The sequence below is a fragment of the Elephas maximus genome, chromosome 4, assembly GCF_024166365.1.
Source record: "Elephas maximus indicus isolate mEleMax1 chromosome 4, mEleMax1 primary haplotype, whole genome shotgun sequence".
In the NCBI taxonomy this organism is placed as follows: domain Eukaryota; kingdom Metazoa; phylum Chordata; class Mammalia; order Proboscidea; family Elephantidae; genus Elephas; species Elephas maximus.
The window spans coordinates 43,499,718-43,520,876 of record NC_064822.1 but is presented as its reverse complement, the minus strand read 5'-3'; the positions used below and the strand labels follow the sequence as shown (position 1 = coordinate 43,520,876).

The 21,159-nt window shown below is 43.4% G+C and overlaps 1 protein-coding gene across 8 annotated transcripts in view; it reads right to left on the bottom strand.

Moving 5' to 3' along the window:
* FRMD4A (FERM domain containing 4A) overlaps positions 1–21,159 on the bottom strand; it is a 373,626-nt gene that overhangs the window by 16,914 nt on the left and 335,553 nt on the right. For 7 of the 8 annotated variants that reach the window (XM_049881957.1, XM_049881958.1, XM_049881956.1 and 4 more), the window contains exons 15-19: positions 15,398–15,531; positions 11,093–11,215; positions 6,092–6,320; positions 3,991–4,047; positions 425–662 (exon numbers count right to left, since the gene is read on the bottom strand). In XM_049881957.1, the coding sequence (XP_049737914.1) occupies positions 425–662; positions 3,991–4,047; positions 6,092–6,320; positions 11,093–11,215; positions 15,398–15,531 (781 nt within the window). The remainder of the gene's footprint in view (positions 1–424; positions 663–3,990; positions 4,048–6,091; positions 6,321–11,092; positions 11,216–15,397; positions 15,532–21,159) is intronic. The other variant, XM_049881962.1, reaches the window with a different exon arrangement.

Sequence of the window (21,159 nt, the reverse complement as noted above, 5' to 3'; positions counted from 1 at the left end):
TAACGCACTGCTAAGATTATAGCCGTTTGGCTCCAGAGTTCTGCTGGAGGATGGTTTAGCATTCTGAACCACTCTGGGATTCACATGAGTGGATGCTCACTTGCCATTCTGGAATCGTGCTGCCTAAGATTTCCTAATTAATCCCGGTGGAATTTAACAACATTAAAGCCATCTGCCAACACGTTGATTGTGAGCCAAAACTCAGACTGAATGATATATCTGCACTTCAACAGGGTCAGCAGCAGAGGGCGCTGTGGGTACAGTGCTGTTGTAAGACAAACCCAGGAAGAAGGAAATAGGTTTAAGTAGATTTTGTAATTTGTGGATGCTATTTTTTTTTTTTTTTTTTTTTGGGACAGCCATTTGATTCTTTCCGATTTTCAACAGTGACCTTACTTGGCTTTCTGGACCAGCCCCTGCTTACCTGGAATGACCGTGGGAGGAACGTTTCTTGACCTTCTCATAAGGCTCATCCAAAGAGGACTCACTCCACATTTTGGGCTTTATGGGTGACTTGTCATAGTCGTTCCGGTGATAGTGCATCTGCCTGAGTCCCTCCAGGGACTGGGGAGGAGGGGGCCTGTTGTGCGATGGTGGTCTAGGAGGAAGTCCCTTGTGAGGAGACTGTAAGGGGGATATTGTGCTGGTAACCTGAGAGTCTTCTGCACAAAGACAAAAAGATGGAGAGGAACTTAGCAAGGGCCATCCTTTCCCCCAGACCTGAGACACACCCCCACCCTGACACCAGATCAACACCTTGAAGCCAGACAGGCAAATTCACTCTTTTGAGGAGCCTCATGACCCCCCAGATGCCAAGGCAAGTGAGGACAAGTCAAGCCAAACCAGAACAAACTAAATCTAAACTCCAAGTGGAATTAAATGGGAATAGAGATATCTCTGTGGATTAGACACCAATGGAGTGAAGTCTGAATTTTATTAATACCATACACAAACAGCAAACTGTAGGTACTGTTATATTGCAAGTTTTCTCTCAATAGGCATCAAGCGTCTCATCTGCTTTGGGGGATTTAAGCTCCATGAAAGCAGGGATTTTTGTTTTGTTCGCTGCTATATCCTCAGTGCCTAGCTGACACACAGTTGGTGCTTGATAAATATTTGTTGGAAAAAATGAGTGACAGTATATCTGTCGAGTGTAATTATCTTCCGGTGGTTCTAGTTATCTACACGTTTTTACAGCAACATGAAAAAAAATTGGCATAGTGGCACTTACGAAAATAACTCATAGTGGGGAGGACATGGTTAGAAACCAAATGTAGAAGGTGTGCGTTATTTGCACAAAATACGATACTCTATCTGCTTCTGTTTGCCGGAAGAACTAGCCATATTGTCTTTTAGTGTCTTCCTGTGTTATATTTTAATTTTGAAACTGCCTTAAATTCTTTGGGAAGAAGATGGGTTGCAAATATTAAATACTAATAGAAGATTACTTCTGCTAATACTCTAACAAATCAATGTGCTGTAGGGCTTTTGGAGAAAGCCTGTTCAGTTAGGTAAGGGAGAAGAGTGGAAGAGGCTGGCCCTGGAGGGAATCAGAAGTGAACTGGCAGAGAGGAGGTGGGAAGGAACATGAGCCAAGCATGGAGGTGGTGAAGCGTGGCTTGAGGGCGGCTACGAGCCGGGGCAGAGGCCTATAAGGAGGAGTAGGAGACAGCGAGGAATTGTGGTCAGGCCAACAGACCTACTTCTGTGTGTGTAATAGCCAAGGTGCCCCAGTTAATAAAAGGTGCCCTTGTGGTGTACCAGTTAAGCACTTGGCTGCTAACTAAAAGGTCAGTGGTTCTAACCCACCCAGCTACTCCTCGGGAGGAAAGACCTGACGATGCGTTCCTCTAAAGATTACCCTTTCCCATCAAGTTGATTCCAACTCAGAGCAACCCTATAAGACAGAGCAGAGCTGCCCCAGAGAGTTGCCAAGGCTGCAGTCTTTACAGGTGCAGATGGCCACATCTTTCCCCTGCTGAGTGGCTGGTGGGTTCGAACCTTTTTGTTAGCAGCTTAATGCTTAAGCACTTTGCCACCAGGGGTTCTCTGTACAGATTACAGCCTAGGAAACCCTATGGGGCAGTTCTACTCTGTCACATGGGGTCACTATGAATCAAAATTGACTCCGAGGCACCTCATAACAACTATCTGACAGAGGACCTTGAATTCCAGGCTAAAGAAGTTAGGATTAGGTCCAAAAGTCATGGGAAAACTTCGTAGCTGTTAAGCGCAATGGGTCAGGAGGAAAAGACTGTTTTAGAAATATTCACCTGACCAGGTTAAAATGGATGAAAGGCAGGGAGAGAACTAGGGAGGGGGTTAATGAAGCTATCCAGTGATGAGAGCCCAGGGTAGGTGGCACTGAGGAGACAGGAAGCAAAAACTCAGTGTGCACTGTGAAGGAAGTGCTGAGAGTTTGAGGGGAAAATATACAAAACCAAATATCAAAAAACCCAACCACCTTTCACTTGACCCTAAATCCATTGCCAACTATCATTCTTTTCAGTCTAATTCTCAATCCCCCAACCTTGAAACCTTAGCATCCTCTATCCTTCCCCTACTCTTTCGCCCCTCAACTCAGTAAAGAGTCCCTAGAAAGAGAGCCTGCAATGTGAGTTTAGGGTACAAAGTGAGGCAGTAACACCTCTCAGGAGGCCTGGGGGCCTGGGACATGGAAAGACACTTTATAATCACAAATGTTGTATCAAAATCAGCTTCTGACATTCCAAGCTGCTTCCCAACTCTTCTATTAAAAAGGAATCGCACTCAATTATTACTGTCCGTTCTTCCCCTGGGGAGACTGTGGTACACGGAGGCAAAGACCATGGCTGGTATCACAGATATAAAATTGCCTCCCTGTCCACAAGCCTCTCTGCTCCCCTAGAGCCCATTTCCTCCCCACCCATGTAACGAACAAAGCAGGCAAGAAAAACATTACCATCTGACTTCTAACAGCAGGACCAAGACAACTGTGTAAAGAACCCGCCAGGCTCTCCCCACATCAATGGCAATGATTATTATTATAGTAATTATCATTATTACTATGACTTGGGCAGACCTTTTATGTTTTCCATCTGAATAGCCACTTATCACTGCCAACCTGAGGTTTTCCTCAGGGGCAAAAGAATTAACTGCCACCTAATATATTTCCATATAATTAGCGCCCTTCCTCCCAAGTTTGGGTTTAACATCCACAGGAGCAGTCTTAGAGATGGTTCCACGTTTCCAATTCTTTCTTTCTCCGAATATGCGGCCAGAGGGGTGAGTTCTATTGTTCTAAGAATTTCCCAAGAAAATATCCTGGTAACTGCTAGGTTTTTAAGGTTCAACGGGAAATGACAGGACAGTTTTCAAGGCCTGAGCAAGCACTGACAGGGACATTTCCCCCTTTCATTTTCATATAGTCTCAGATATGTGGACAGGGTTTGTATTTGTTCCTTCCTTTTTTTATCATCCCCAGGGGTGGGTTTCAATCCAAATCAACGTTGTGATCTAAATCAATTTCTACCTCTCTCCTCCAGAAACTGACTATTCACAAGAAAACAATACATGATATTTACACTCTCTTTTTAGTTAAAAATGTGGTTTTGGCTTCTAAGAAAGGGAAGCACCACTCACTGCCTCAGAATCCCAATAAACACTCCACTACCAAGTATGCCGATATCCGGAAATTAGAGAATTCGGGTTGCCATCTTGACCTGGCTTTTGCCTTTACACAGGACTGTCCCCAGACTGTTATTGTTGCTAGCTGCCATCGAGTTGGCCCCCAACTCATGGCGACCCGATGCACAATGGAACAGAACACTGCCCAGTCACAAGCCTCCACCGACAGATGAGTAGTGGCTGCACAGGAGGTGCAATGGCTGGACCTGAACCCAGATCTCCCTCATGGAATCCAAGAATTCTACCACTGAACCACCGCTGTTCTCAGACTACATACAGTTTAATCTGTGCTCCAAGCGTTCAGGCAGGACATGGGTAACCTACCATCCTCAAGAACAAGGGCATCTGAGAGGGAACTATCTTCACTGGCAATATTTCCATCTGAGAAGACAAAATGCAAAAGTCCATGAGTTTAGCATATTCCGTAGGTAAAACCTTATCTGTAATAATAGTGTGTTTACCATCACTCCATCTTCGTCCTTTTCTAATCAGAAATAACCCATGAAAATGCTATTGGGCATTTCTTTCTTTTTTATATGGTGAGAATATACACATCACAATATTCACCATTGGCATTTCTTTTGACAGTCTCTGTGGTGGGCCTCATCCTTCCCACCCCTGCCACTGCAACGTGCTCGCATTTTTGTACTTGTGCTGTTTTATACTGCAATGCAGAGTAGCTGAATATCCAATATAAAGGCTGCCCCGTCCTGGTTAAACCACATTATTGTCGCAGCACAAACTCAGGGCAGGTACCAACGAAACCAAAGGAAATAAACTGCTATTTATTTCTACAAATATGAAACTAGGGTTAGAACTTCCCTTTGCTCTTGTGGCATTAAATGGCTTCTCAATAAACTTTGTAAGTCATTCATAGAGTCAACAAGCATGCTAAGTACAGCCTCCATCTTTCAGAAGCTTGTTTTTATAGATACCATTCAATTAATCATGAGAACATGCCCAAGAGGGAGACAGTAAAACAATCCTCCCTCTTTAACTGCTGGGGAAACTGAGGTGCACCTAAGGAAGAGTGGTTAGATTGAGGTTGGTCTGTTCTGGCAAAGCTAGAAAAAGATCCAGGTCTTCAGATTCTAAGCTCAGGGTTTTCTCTCTTGAAATTAAAAACACAAACAAAAAATCATGCTAAGGAACCAAGGAGAACCCTAATGACTTTTCCAAGTCAAGTGGGCCCTTGTAATAAAAATGTTATTTCAATGAGATGGCAAAACAGAGAAGGTATGTTCTCGAGCTATTAAAAAAAATGGTGGTGGGCTTAGAAGGGATGAATCATCAGTTCGACAGATAATGACTGAAAATTGGACTCCACTGGCAGTTCTAACAGGAGAACCCATCCTAGCAGCCTGGAAAAGCAGCTTCTCCTCTGGGAAACCAGCCGGATGTTCATCCCCATGGTGCTTGTCCCAGCTCTGTTCTGGTGGCCCTGCGGGACGTTTCCTCAGGACCGGGAACCCCCAAGTGCCTTCGACGGGGCAGAGAGAGGTATGAAACCAGGCAGAAGACAAACAAAGGCAGGGCTGAATGCAGCTCCACTAGAAAGTGGGGGGAAAAAGTTACACAGTCACAGCCGAGAACAACAGGATAAGATAGGGAGACATGGCTGCTCCTAATTCCCTAGTGCAAAGGTACCTTACACGTGCATAAACTATGCCTAAAATATATATAAAACTATGAAAGAATGCTTGCTATCTACATTTTAAAGAATTTGCTGACTTAGAAAAAAGGGATTATAACAGTTTGGAGGACCTTATGCTTGTTGATGAATTTTGGAGTATTTCATTCTACTGTTTGCCAAATATAATCACCCAAACTCCTAACCCCTGACTGACCCTGTCTCAGGGCTCTAGACTGGCAGAGTGGGGCATTCTAGACCTCCCGAGGTTCAGCTCTTGATGGAGGTAGCTGCGACCAGGGGGGATAGAAGACCCCTAGAAACAGACTGAGGGGACAGAGGGTTGGAGGAAGTGCTAGCCTGCAGGACCTGTGCGAGCACCCCACCTTACCTCCCAGGCTTGGGCAGGGGTGGTCAGGCCTCTGAGAATGTCAGAGCTGGGCCCCTCCCCTTCAAGGCTAGGCTCGGGCAGCTAAATTGGCTCAGCACAAGCTGAGGGCTGAGAAGAGCCTTTTGCACATCATTGCAGGTTCTCCCAGGGAGCAGCAAATACTGATGATGATAGTTTGATTTGTATAATTCCTTTCATCTGTGGATCTGCGTGCACTTTATTGCTCTCATCTGGTATCAGGCCTTATTAGCTTCATTTTATGGACGGAAAAACCAAGGCATAGGGTGGTTATGAAACTTGCTTAGGTCCTGCAGGGAGCTGGGCTAGAACCACTCCCAGGACCTTGAGCCTGGTTCCCTCAGGCCCTAGTGTGGACGAGAGTGGGGTCGGAGTTTAGCACTGACCATCTATGATCAGCGAAGCCCTCTGGGTAGGTTTCTTCCCAGACTTGACACGGTTCTCGTTGATTGCATTTTCAATCTCCTGTAGCTTCTTCAGCGCATTCAGGTAAGAGGTTTTCCTTTGTTTCTTCAGTTTTTTGCTGACGTTGGGGTCACTGGCTAGGCGACGGGCAGCCTCCGTAATCTGGGATTGAATGGCAAACTCTCTTTCCAGGCGTTCCAGCTCAGCTTCCTGTGGGAGGGAGAGCCACGGCTTACATAGTGAGGATGCTGAGCGGGGAGACACCCGTCCTCCTTGCCCCCCACCCCTGTACATTACTCCTTCAGAGACCAGCAGTGCCAGTGTCTAACCCCAACCTTGCCTGGCCCTGCCAGGGGAACAGAGTGGATCCTATTCCTAAAAGCTCTGGAAGCTGAGTGGCCTGGGCATACCTAATTTTTTCTTTTAATCTGTAATTTTTAAAAAAAAACTTATAGTGGTAAAATATATATAGCAAAAAATTTTGCTATTTTAACTATTTTAAGTGTACATTTCAGTGCCATTAATTACATTCACCATGTTGTGCTCCCTGTCACCGCTATGCATTTCCCAGTGCTCTCCATCACTCCAAATGGAAACTCAGTACCCATTAAGCCGTAATTTCCCATTCACCCTACACTCTGCCCCTGGTAACCTCTGAACAACTTTGGTCTCTGAGCTTTTGCTTGTTCTAGATACTAGTTCATGTAAGTGAGGTCGTAGAGTGTTCGTCCCTTTGTGTCTGACTTCTTTCACTCAGCATAATGCCATGTCGTGGCATTCATCGGACCTTCATTTCCCTTTATGGCTGAATAATAGAGCCACACCCACTTTTAAGACTCCTGGCCACTATGGCTTTCTGGAGACAAGTGCTAGTCCATACACTACCATCATCAAGAAGCAGAAAGCACCCATGCTGCAGCTCTTGGGATCCCCTGGCTTCATCTCTACCATCTTCAGCAAAGCTTACGAAGACAGACCTGCCTGAAGTTCAGAGCCCATTTGGAGGTCATTTCCTTTCCATGGCAGGCCCAGGATGCGCATTATTTTTACAGCATCTTTCTGTCATTCTTTTCCATGGGTTTGCTGCATTCCCCTACCCTATAGCATGCTGCCCTTCTTACATGCCTGCTGTCTCACATATTTTGTGCCCCTCTAGTTGGGACACATTCCCAGGCACCCAAGTACCTTTTGGAAGCTCTTTTTGCAAGCTCTAGCTGTCCTTCTCACCCCTGCCTATTCCTAAAAGCTCTGCTCCGGTTGTGATTTGGGTGTACCACGAGGGACAGTGGTGGAGCCAGCTTTCCTTTGTTGCTGTTGTGTGCTGTCGAGTCGATTCTGACTCATAGTGACCCCATGTGACAGAGTAGAACTGCCCCATCAGGTTTTCTAGGCCATAATCTTTAAGGAAGCAGATTGTTAGGTTTTTCTCCTGTGGAGCTACTGGGTGGGTTCAAACTGCTAACCTTTTGGTTAGCAGCCAAGTGCTTAATCATTGCACCACCAGGGCTCCTTAGATGTGCTTCAGGGCCTTGTCCTTTCCCCTCTTATGCAGCTTCTTCCCCGTTTCTCGTAGACCAAGCAGAGTCTATGGAAGAATTTTCCCTCGAGCACAGTTTTGGTCCCAGATGTAAATAAGCTGTAGCTGCCAGAACAATGCCTGGTGGACCCAGAGGAGGAAAGCCAGACAGCACATTAGCTGCCAGCCTCTCTGCTGACCAACTGTCTCCACCCTCTGCAGGGTATGTGGACACTGCCAGCTGGAGGTGGAGGGTAGGGTTAGGGGTGAGGCAGCAGCTCACGCACAGTGAGCGTGAGGATTGTGGGTGAATTGCCAAGTTGTCCACTGCTCTAATACTGTCCAATACAACCCCTCAGGTCAAACACTTTAGGTTAAGATTCTGAGCAGTGGGCTAATGTCTTGCTCCTCCAAGTTCAGAGGCCAGCAGCCTCAACCCCAGATCTAATAAACTCATGACAGGCTTTTCCAAACACAGACAAGTGAGGCCAGGAGAGATGAAGCATCTTGCCCCAGGGGATTCATATTCCCACTGAAGTTCTGCAAGAAGTGATCTAAGCGATTAGGACAGGGTAACCAAGTTTTGTTGGAATAGACAGATCTTCCCATCTCACAGCCAAATACAACATTCTCGCCTCTGGGTACAACTGGCCAGGCTGGATGTCTCCATCAAGGACAAAATTCTTACCTTGATTTTATTTACTTTTGAGCACTTTAAGCCTGAAAGGAATGAGGATCAGGAGTGAGAGGAAAAGGTCAAGGTTAAATGGAACTATTTAGGAGAAAATAAACTCCTTCCGATTCCTTCCAGTGCTGGCTGCATTTGTTCTCTCAGAGAGAGAAAATATCAAAATGGACTCCCGCCCAGGGTCTCAAAACAAACAAGTCACCAAGGACAAAGGCTGTTCTGTGAGCTTTGACTCCACCGAGCAGCTGTTCCTGGGCTGTTACCATAGCCATGGTCCAGGACGCTGACCCAAAGTTTTGTGAGAGCCCAGGACAAATACTTCCTACTTATACTATCACAAATCCAAGGCCGCATGCCATCTGCCCTGATGGTTGCCTTTTGTAAAAACGGGGAAGCAGAGTGCATTTCCCAGGAGAAACGTGGATGGAGCAGCAATACAGCCAAGGAGGATGTCTTCCTTCCTTAGAGGAACCCGACAGAATGGCAGCTGATTTTGTGGTACTTCTTTTAATTAACTGAGGAAAGATAACATGCCGAAGCAGGTAAAAAAGAGAGACATACAAATGGAATTCTTGAGGAACTAAAGTCATCCTTTACTGAACCATGTGAAGGAACCACTGGTGAGAAGGTCCAATGGGAGGGCGTGAAGCACAATGTGGGCTGGGGGCTGCTCACTGAAAATGGAGTCTCTCTTGAAAAGTACAGTAAGTGTAGTGCCAGGTATCTCCCTAGGCACAATCAGCTTTGAAAAATAAACAAATTACGAAAATAATATCCCAAATCCTACCCTCCTTCATCTCCAGTTCTAACTCAGATAAATTTTAGATCCACCAAAACTCTGCACCTCGTCTCTAATATTTAACCTCCACTTGAAGTAACTAATATTGATGTGGCATCACGCAGGCGATGAGGCCAGAGAGAAATATTTTCCATATATTAGTTCATTTAATCCTAGTGACACCCCAAACAAATAAGAAGGATGAATTTCATTTCGCAGAAGAGAAAAACTGCCTGGTGTGGCTTTAATTTTGGATGAAGCATTCTGGTGTGCCCACCAAGTCCCTGGGCACCTGTGGTGGCTGCGCTGGCCTCAGGAGATTCGTCCACTACACGCACTGGCCCCAGAGCACTGATCTCCTCTCTGTAGTCACCCGCACGCTCACCCTACAGCAGCTATTCCATAAGAACATCAATTTCTTCTCATTCTCTTTTTTAAGAAGACTAAAAAACCAAACAGTAGTTTACCTTAACTAGTAAAAAATGTCTGCCTTAAGCATTGTGCTCTTTCAAGAACTATCTATATGGGATCAAAGTGACCACAGCAAGTCGAAAGATTAGATAGGAACCTTAGGGGGCAGTGAGTTCATATTAATGGGGGAAGAACAACTCAGAAAAGGAGGGTGAGAATGGCTGCACAACTGGAAGAATGTAATCAATGTCACTGAAATGGACATGCAGAAACTGTCAAACTGGTGTATGTTTTGCTGTGTATATTCTTGATAACAATCAAGTAAATAATAAAAAATATATACATATATATATATATATGTACTTCCTTTTTCATTGTCTTTGATTTCTGCCTCTTTAACCTGCTGTTCTCTAACAATTAGTAACTTTATTCAAAGTGAATTTGGGCAGACATTTCCCGGGCATGACCCTGAGTCTTGAAAGTAAACCTGGCTTTAATTTCTCTTGGTCTGAGGCTGGATACTTACTGCTGAGCCGGAGATTCAAGTTTTTTGTGTTCTCTCCCTTCCCCGCCCCCAACCTGAACCCTCCAGCTCCAGCTACCATGGGTGTTCAATCCAAAGAGGATGAACGACAAATGCTTTCGCAGCTTCTGCAAACACAGAGTAAGGCCGGGAGATTGTGGTGATCTCAGAGCAAGACGATGGTGACGCCACAGACTGCGGGCTCTGCGGCTCTTCCTCAGCCAATGGCATCCTTGCACCCACGAACAAGGCTAAGCCTGCCTTCCTCTGTGGTAGTTTTCTTCTGTACTACACCTGGCTCTAGAGGGGCACTGGAGGCGCAGTGGTTAAGGCACTCGGCTGCTAACCAAAAGGATGGTGATTTGAGCCTACTAGGGGCTCCACAGGAGAAAGATTATAGCCTTGGAAACCCTATGGGGCAGTTCTACTATCTTCTAGAAGGTCACTATAAGTTGGAATGGACTCAATGGCAATGGGTTGTTTTTTTTATTTTTTTATACCTGGCTCTGTGTAACAAAGGGCTGCGTGTGTGTTGTATGCTGTCAAGTTGATCTTGACTCATTGTGTCCCCATGGGACAGAGTAGAACTGCCCCATAGGGATTCCTAAGCTATAACCTTCATAGGAGCAGATCACTAGGTCTTTTCTCCCATGGAGCGGCTGGGTGGGTTTGAACCAGTGACCTTTCCATCAGCAGCTAAGCATTTACCCATTATGCCACCAGGACTCCTTAACAAAAAGGGCTCCACTACCACCCACAAAGGGCTAGGTGACCATTAAAAAGATAAGTGTGTATTAGTGTTACTGGAATGTTCTCCCTGAGTTTAGTTGCTTGTGATAGGCCTAGGCATAGGTTAGACAAAAAACTTCAACTGAAATTAAAATGCTTACTTATGCAAGGGAAACACATACTGACTAATCAGCCAACTCAAAAATGGTGAAAAGAATGATACTGGCATTTGGTAAAGATGAAGCAGTTGTTATTTAAAAAAAAACCTGAAAGCACTAACGAATGGGAAAAATAAGGAGAACGTGAGATAACCCAACAAGAGAAAGGAAGGACGCACCTCTCCTTTGGGCAAGATTTTCTGTTCATCTAGTTTGAAGGCAGTCCCTATTCTTCTCCGGACAATGGGTGGTTCCTCCCCTGGATCCAGGGGATATTCAACTGGTAGTTTGCCTGTGAGCTCCTGCACATACGAAACAGCGTTAGGAGTGAACGTAAATCAGAGTATAGCACATGCTTGCTTCCCAGGGCGCGTGCTTGTGTGTGCACGGGCAAACACACACACACACACACTCCCCAATGCATAGATTAGCTATGTTAACATTAGCAATATTCCTAAACAATAGTTCATGTACCAAAACTTCATTTCTCTGGAAATGTACAAGTAGTCCTTTCTCTACAGAATAGATAACACTTTGAAAAGACTTTGAAAAGACTTTTTCAAAGTAAATTTCTGCAAAGAAAATTACCCCTGGGTTTCATTTTAAACCCTACACCTCATTCATTTGTTAATTAACGAGTGTTTCCTGTGTGCCTACTGTGCACCCGGGTGAGGTCACACAGACACGAAGGAGCAAAGCCCGACATGAGACTCAGGTCTTTCCAGCTCCCAACCCTGTGCTCTTCCCACTGCATCAAATATTCCCGCTCAGATATTTAAGGTTCATAGTTCCTTTCAAATGAGTTTTCTTAAGGGGGGTGGATCTGCATGGCAAATTCCAGAAAGATGCATCTTCACAGAATTTAGAAACTGGATATAAGTATAGTTATTCCAGTCTGGCCAGATGCTATAAGGAACAGATCGAGCTGAAAATACTCTAAAAAGAGTACACAAATAAGAATTTTAGTAGAAACTGGAAATACTCCATGTTATTGATGAGGCTATTAAAAAAAAAAACAACCCAATTCTGCATGTATCTTGGGCTCTGGAAATCTAATTGTTGTATGATGACACTGAATTTAATTAATGGACCTCCCTAATGACAAAGATCCCAGACAGATGCTCAGAAGTGACTCAGGATTAGAAGCAGACTCTATCAGTGAGTGAAATCTGAGCGAGGACAGATCAAATTTGAATCAGCAATGAATGCAAGTTGTGAAGTCTAGGCATCAACTGCAAGGAGTAACTTCCAGAGACAAGAAAAAGCTGGGGAGAGCCACCGTGCACCTGCAATTACAAAGTAGGCAATTCCAGGCAAAGCCTAGCTCAGGTCTCTGGTCCCAGATCAGTGCAGATGCTACACAAAGCCGGCCCTGATGAGGAAGTGCTCAGCAGTTTTTTCTTGGTGAAATCCATCAACCACACAAAAGGCTTTTGTGATGGGCAGCCTGGTCCTGGTTGTCCAACAGGCAGGAAAATCTAGATCATCAGATTCCTGACACTGACTGACCTCATAATATAAGGAGCTGTTCTGGCCCCTCTGTCCTCCCCCATTGCTGGGTGCCTGCATGCTGTTGTGTGAGTATGTGTGCATGAGTGAGGAGTATGTATGTGTGAGTGTGTATGTGTGAGTTTATGTGTGCGTATGTGTGAGTGTGTGTACATGTGAGTGTGTGAATATGTGTACGTGTGTGTGTGAATCTGTGTGAATATTGAGTATGTGTGAGTGTAGGTATGTGTATATGTGTGAGTTGTGTATGTATATGTGTGTGTGAATATGTGTGTGTACGACCGGTGAGTGAAAACACACACACCCACCCAGTGTCCTGGGACTCTTCTGGTTTGGGTCACTGGGAAATGACTCCTTAGACCTTTTTATTCCTCAATGTAAGCACTTCAGAGCACAATGGCCAACTATTTGAGTATGAAATGCTCTGCTATTTTTTTCCGTTTTTTTCTTTTTAAAGAAATGTGGTTCAAAAGTCTCCAAAGCAGTTATGTGTTTATTCTGCAACATTTTTATCTGCTTCCTTTTTTTTTTTTTTTTCCCTAAAAGGCTGTCCATAAGTAACATAACACAGTAAGGACTTCTTTCTTTTTACCTTGAAACTTATAAAAAGGAGAGACTTGTTAAAATTGCTACTGATTTATAACTCTAAAGTGTCTGTGGTTTTCAAACTGTATATATATATATTTACGTGTGGAGACTACTGATTTTTTTGCACCATTCACTTGAAGGCATTTGAGTCAAAGTCTCGGTTCTCCAGAAATTGAATCTGGTTTCACGTGTAGCCAGTGCTGCATGGAAAAGAAGTAATTTAAGGCACTGTTGTGGGCGGCTCGGCTGGGCTTCTCTCAATATATGGTGCCAAACGCTCCTACTTTGCCTCATTATGGCCACAGTGTTCCCCAGGCGACTCAGTCCTTTTTGATACCGTGAGCTGAAGGTGACTTTTTTGGGGGGAGGGGAGGTGTGGGGGCGGTGTTCCACTGATACAGAGAAACACCGGAGCAAACTTCGCTGAAGAAACCTCTCTTCCCTGGAGTCCAGAGAAGATGGCGGGAACAACCACCAGTGAACCAGCACAGGAGTGAGCTGCCTGTGGGTGGTTTCTTGGTAGCTGATTTCTTCCTCTCAAATTATGCTTTCTGGTGTCTATGGGATGTGGAGCTGGGAGCTTTTGTTTTCCTGATTTTGCTTTTTGTTTTTAAGACAGGCAGGGAGGCTTTTATAACACGTGCTAACCTTGCCCTGAAATGTTTTTGAAGTTTTCTAAGGTGGATTCCCTGCTGGGCTGATTGCCTTTTCCTTTATTAAAAACAAAATCAAGGCTTTACAAATTATTCAAGGCAGTCACCAAAAGCCTTACTTTTTCTCTCCCTCCAGCATATTCTTTATAAAAATGTTGCTGATATTAACAGTATCACAGAGCACGTTCCCCATGCAGGCCAATGGCTCTCCTCAAATTTGCAATGGATTTGTGCTAATGTGGTTCTGCTTTGAGCAGGCTCCGGTTTAAATCAATCCAGACCACAATTAAGCCAAGTTGAAATGTAACTTGATCTCACTCCCTGGCTCCTTGTTTCATTCTTCCTGCTGCTGAAAGGCATTATTATTTGGGGGAGGGGAAATCTGTCTCAACTTAGTTCAGGAAACTCTTTAGACTCCCGTTCTGAACTGTTTACCAACAGAGCTCTTTGTAACGCTATGTGGAGTACATGCTCTGAGCGCTCCCACTGCACCGTGTCCCTGTGCACGCGTGTGTGCATGCACACACACGCAGAGTGACGTGTGTTACCTTGAAAAGTTAAGTCTCCAAACCTAATAACAAAGAGTCGTGGGATAAACAGAAGAAGGTGCAAATAGACATTCAAATAAATAAAGACGGTGGCCTGCGACTATAAATCCCAATGAAACTTGAGACCAGTGTACACACAGGCCTGAGGAAGCACTGCTTTGTATAAAATTAAAAATATATATATATCACTAGGCTAAGATGTCCTTAAAAAAAAAAAAACCAAAAGAGTTAAGAAACATCTGATCATGAGGTTTAAAGGGCATTAGATATCAAATCAAATTGTTTTTTTTTTTGTTGACCCCCACAATGATGATTAATACTATTTCCAAAGCCAAACAGGACATATCCTCAAGGGAAATCAAAAGCTACCACAATAGACTCAGGTACAAAATTTTAGGATGATGCTGGCAAACCACTGTATTCAATGGGGTAATATAATACAAAAAACCCGTTGCCACCGCGTCGATTTCGACTCCTACCGACCATACAGGGCAGAGTAGAACTGCTGCATAGGGTTCCCAAGGAGTGGCTGGTGGATTCCAATTGTAGACCTTCTGGCTAGCAGCCAAGCTCTTAATCACTATGCCATCAGAGCTCCAATATAATACAAGGAAATGCTTTATAAACTATGATGTACCATACATTATTAACAGTTGCTGGTGAGATGATTTCTACTCATAGCAACTCTTTGTGTGTCAGAATAGAACTGTGCTCCACAGAGTTTTCAATGGTCGCTTTTTCAGAAGATTGCTAGACCTTTCTTCCATGTTTTGGTGTCTGCCTTTAATAATGTGTAAAGCCTTGTTTAGTTTTTAATAAAGGTGGACCTCGAATCTCCAACCTTTCGGTTAGCAGCTGAGTATGTCAACCATTTGCACTACCCAGGGACCCATGCATTATAAGGGACTGTTATTAACCATCACGTGGCCTCTAGTAGGGTCCTACGTAGGATTTAGCCAGGACCAGCTTTAACTAGTGACACTGCGTGTCATTAATGTCCACAGAATTAGTGCTAACAAGACACAAGACAGGGGTTTGGGTGTTGGAAATACTTGTGTTTCAGGAGGGGTCTCAGCTCCCCGTGTGCTCTCTTTACTATCTCCACCTTTGCCTTTTATAAATATGCCAAGAGAGATGATGTCACAAACAACACAGATTTCCACACGACAAAACATTCACTGCTTACGGCTTCTCGGAGACAGAGCTTCTTCAGCTCCTCCAGCCGCTGGCGCAGCGTTTCCTCCAGAGCTTCCTGCCTGGATTTCAAGGCGGCCAACATGTCTTTCTTGGCTGACTGCGAGCTATCCGATTCCTGAGAGCCTGTCAATAAACGGTGGGGTTACTAGGTCAGTCGACAGGGGGACACACATCTGGACCACTAATGAATTTAACTGGAGCCCACAGTGTGGACACAGGATTTATCCCAGGAACCAAGGGAGCGTGAAATAAAACAGGTGCCGCGGAGTTCTAAGTGTGAAGACTGAATGTGCAGCACTTAATGGAATTTATAGCTAGTCAGAGGGGCTGGAGGGGACATTTATTCCTGAAAGAGAGGCGTATCTTTCTTGATTATCTTAAGATACGCCACATACCAGTTTTAATTTCCACTAGCAAAGTTTAACAGACTTTACACAATTAAGGGGAATGTAAACTTCAAGCCAGCAGTTTTAATCCCTATTAATTTGCTTTGTTCCCTTTTAAAAGGTTTTTTTTATTGTTCTAAGTAGAAAGATAATTCGTGTTTATCACATTTTAAAAAGTAGGCAAGTATAAAAATAGCCCATAAACTAGCTGTTCAGAGATAACCCCATTGATGTTTGCACGCATTTTCTCTTGACCTTTTAGCTAACTACATGTATACTTAAAGTTAGAACTTTATTGTATTTTTTTTTTACTTAATACTGTATCATGAGCAAATTATCTCCTAATAAAAGTTATACATATTTTTACATGCTTTCCAGGATAGATGTATCTATATGTTAATTCAAATAGAAGACAGCTAGATATGAAAGCTTTATATAGAAGGCAAATTGTGAACCAAGCCAAAGAAAAATTAGCTGAAATGTCAACTGGAGGAATTCAGGTTAGACCAAAAGAATAATTTCTGGGCTGCAGTGTTTGAATCCTGAAATAGGTTTCCTGCTGTAAAGCTATTATACCTTTTCCACCTTGATGGCTTTGAAAAGGTGCACTGGCTCCCTGGAAAGGAAAAGTTGATTCTCACTTTTTTTCTCATGCCCATGGTGGGCCAAGTGTTTGAAATGCATCGGTGTTACTGGGTGTGTATTCAACGGGGGGAGTGGCTCAGATTATGCCATTTATAGCAAACCAGGTCAAACACAAAAACAAATACCTAGGAAAAAATATAGTGAAAGATGTGTAAGACCTCTATAGTGAAAATTATAATACGTGGCTAAGAAAAATTAAAGGCCTAAATAAATGGAGAGATATACCATGAATGATCACGGATTGGAAGCTCGAAATTGTGAAGATGTCAATTCTCCATGAATTAAATAATAGAATCAATGTAATCCTGATAAAAATCTCAGAAGGATTTTTTGCGGGGGAGAGGAACAGGGATTGTATTCCCATAGGAACCAACATTAGCACACAATTTGGTGAACAGTGACAGGGTTTTGTTCTGTTTCTTTCAGGGATACAAAAAACATCTCAGTCTCAGAAAGATCTTCTGTGCCTCTGCCTCAATGAACTCTGCTATATTCAAATTATCCCCATAAATATACTTTTCTACTGTTTTATTTAAAGTCTCCGAGCAGGAAACCCCATATTCCCTCAGTTACCATGTATCTAGAGTCTTATAACCCTAATATTCAATAACTCTTCACGTCTATGTGTATTTGACTCCAAGTTGGACGTGTTTCCTTTCTTCCCCCAACCCATTCTAGCTGGAAGTAGAGAATACTTATCATTGCACACTGTAGGAATATACCATCTTTATGGCTCCCCAGTAGCTGATAGATATTTGTTGAATGAACAAATAAATGTTGTCTGTCATATACGTGGATGCTATAAATCGAATTGTATCTCATCTTGATAAATAACTCTAGTGCCTGTAAATTCTTTCTTTATAGAACTTACCTTCCAAACTTTTACTCATGTTTGTAGCTCTTTCCTGGAATTTGTCATGCTTCAGTTGCAGGTTTCCAAATAGAGTAACAAATTCTAACAAAAGCTTGACCCTTAGGGTCTCCATTACCTCATGTTTTTCATATACTAAATCCATATGGAGTCATCTCAGAGCACACTGGTGGATATTATCGCAGGCTCCCTTTTTTGAACTGGCTCAGGTTTTTACCTCTATAAGTCAATTACCTTGCGCTTATCAGTCCTGAAGTATCTCCAGTTTATATCCATCTAAAGTGACACCGCTAAATCATTTTGAATCTTAACCTGGTTCTCTTAGTCATAGTCACCAATCACATTTGAAGACACAGGACAATTTAATGAGGTACTCTCTGTCCCATCCGCTAAAGAATTAATAAAAATGTAAAATAATACTGGAAGGAAGTCAGACTTCAGATTTAAGAAACAGGCCCGGGGAAACTTGGGTCCAAAAAGATTAAAAGATTTCTAGCTCAAGTGAAAAATGCATTGTTTTCTCTTTCACCTCTGCCTAACCTCTCCATAGGAAATGATTTATTAAGTCTAATCTAAGAGTTAACGATGTTTAAAAACGGCAAAAATCCCAACAACATTAAACTCTGAGAGGTTAAGTGCATCATTTTGGATGGTCTGGTCTCTAGTTATAGGATTAGTTAAGATCTGGCCATGAGTTACATGGTTCAGAAATGCTACCTAAATTACTATTATTTATAATAATTAGCCCAAATACCAAACCTGCATAAAATGGGTAAGATAGTCTTGGCAGGCTAGATGGCTCAAGAGACCCTCTTGGTTTCTTGCACACTAAAGCTCACTCTTTTGTGCTGGAAATTACTTCATGAGGAATATGGTGCCTGGGTACTAAGTTACATCTTCACAAAGTAACTGAGTCAGCTTGCTCTGGACTTGCAGATTTCCACTTCAGTGGTAACTGGACAGTTGGGTAGAGGTTAACACAGATCTGGGTTTGATGAGGACTAAATCATTCATTAGATGTGTGGCCTTGGGGATGTTACATGGCCCCTTCTACTTGTGAGGACTAAATGAGAGAATGCATATAAAGCATTAAACCCTCAATCTTGGATAGATTCAACACACACACACACACGCACACACACACACCCTAGTAGAATTAGGAAGAGAAAGATCATTGAAACTTTACTTCCATTACCACTTCATTGGTCCTCAGGGAGGTACTGGTCAAAGAAAAGAACCTTACTGTACAATTTAGTGTATGTCTTGAGCTCCAAAGTTCACCTAAAGAAAGGAGCAATACAACTGGCATAACATAGGTTATAAAGAAAATGTTCTACATTCTACTTTGCTGAGTAGTGTCTGTGGTCTTAAAAGCCCGTGAGTGGCCATCTAAGATATTCCACTGGCCTCACTCCTTTGGGAACAAGGGAGAATGAAGAAAACTAAAGATATAAGGGAAAGATTAGTCCAAAGGACTAATGGACCACAACTACCATGGCCTCCACCAGACTGAGTCTACTACAACTAGATGGTGCCTGGCTACCACCACTGACTGCTCTGACAGGGATCACAATAGAGGGTCCCTGACAGGGCTGGAGAAAAATGTAGAACAAAATTCTAACTCACAAAAAAAGACCAGACTTACTGGCCTGACAGAGACTGGAGAAACCCCGAGAGTATGGCCCCTGGATACCCTTTTAGCTCAGTAACAAGGTCACACCCAAGGTTCACCCTTCAGCCAGAGATTAGACAGGCCCATAAAACAAAATGAGACTAAAGGGGCACACTAGCCCAGGGGCAAGAACTAGAAGGCAGGAGGGAATGGGAAAACTGGTAATAGGGAACCCAAGATTGAGAATGGAGAGTGCTGACATATCATGGGGTTGTTAACCAAAGCCATAAAACAATATGTGTACTGTTTAATGAGAAACTAGTTTGTAAACCTTCACCTAAAGTACAATATAAATAAATAAATACCAGCCCGCCCCCCTACCCCCCAAAAAGGGAGCAATATAGTCCTAGGCAGTATTTTCAAAGTGTGCCTCGTGAGCCCTTAGTTTATAGAGATGCATTTGGGGCTGCTGTGGATGAAGACGGGAGTGGGGGCGACAAGAGGGAACTGGCTCTGGGACCCTCCACTCTGTACTCTCTAAGCATAAAGAAGCTCCACAATAACCCAGTTTATGTATTTGGATTCTTGTCATATTGAATTTGAAAAGAGGCTCCCACTGACTTTTTCTTTAAAGAAAACCCACATTCTGGGGCAAGGCCTCTGCTCTGTTTTCGAGCTTGCAGTGTGATGTGTGCCCATGGGAGCTGTTTCCTACGACTCGACAAACACAGCAACCTGGCTGAGGAGAAGGGGATGAGTGAGCTGTGACAAGGACACCCCAGTAAGAATCCCACAGAAAGAAGCTTCAAAGGGCACCAAGTTGGCGGAGGCCCAAACTGCTCTATGATGCCGATGACACTTCCCACTTCCTCCACAAATGCCCTGAATGCGATGGTTGACATCTAAAAGGGGAGAAGGAAAGAAGCAACAAGACAGCCAGAAATCAGGAGGCAGAGAATCACTCTTTGGCTGGCCTCCTTAATGCCCTCTAGTGCCAGGATGACTCTGGGAAGAAACTGAAGCAGGGGAAGCTACTTGCCAGCCTCAGGGGCTCAGATCAACAGGAATCTCACAAAGTCAAGGTTCATGATCATATAAAAAATGATTCCAGACACCAAAAGAATCTCAAATTAGTACCTAGGCTTGGGGAATGGTAAGGAAGATCTCTGGTACTATGATTTATTCATTTCCATTTATTTGAACACATATATGCCTTTCCCCATACAAGAAATCTTCAAGGCTATACGTTTAGCCCTTTAAAAAAATTATGTAATTCCACTGTCTTTGAGAGGGACAGTGACTGCTAGGAAAGAGACCTGGATTTTTTTCACATATCAGCTACTTCTTGGTGTAAGGCTTTGAGTTACTAACCTCTCAGAACCACAATGGCCTCACCTATAAAGTGAGTCTCCAAACCTGAAGACTCTACTGCTTAATAAGCAACTTACTTATGTAGCTCCCTCTGCCTCTGGCAGTCATTTTTGCAATTTTTACAAAAGGAACCTTATACAGGGTGTCATCTTCCCTCCTCTTTTCTTTGCCATCCTCAGTTCTAGGAAAGGCAAGCATTCTGCCAGTTCTGCTCCTGATCTCAGTCACTGCTGTAGCTTACCTCAAGATTGGAAGGGAATGTCTATCAACCAGTGTCTAAAGGATTTCTCTCTTCATCTTATCAGGTCAAAACAAATATCTGTAGGCTTGGATGCTATATGAATTTTAATCTGAGCTGTCTGTCTCGAAGATTAATGAAATAAGAAGATTGGCAGAACCTCTACCTAGAAGAGTAAGATCGTAAATCTTATAGACTAAAAAATTGTGGCTGAGTGTAACTTTAAAAAGGCTGTCCATGTATAATGAATTGGTGCAGGACCCAGAGGAAAAATAAAGAGACGATGTGAATCTTTTTTGAAAGGTATAAGTAATACATGAATGCATTTTTTTTTTAGGGTTAAACTAAAAAACAAACAAAAACCCGTTGCTATAGGGTCGATTCTGATCCTATAGGACAGAGTAGAACTGGCCCATAGGGTTTCCAAGGAGCAGCTGGTGGATTTGACCTGCTGACCTTTTAGTTAACAGCCGCTGCTCTTAACCACTGTGGCACCAGGGCTCTTTTTTAGAGTTACAACAAAAACACCACTGCTGTTGAATTGATTCTGACTCATAGCGACGCTATAGGACAGAATAGAACTGCCCCATAGGGTTTCCAAGGAGCAGCTGGTAGATTCGAACCGCTG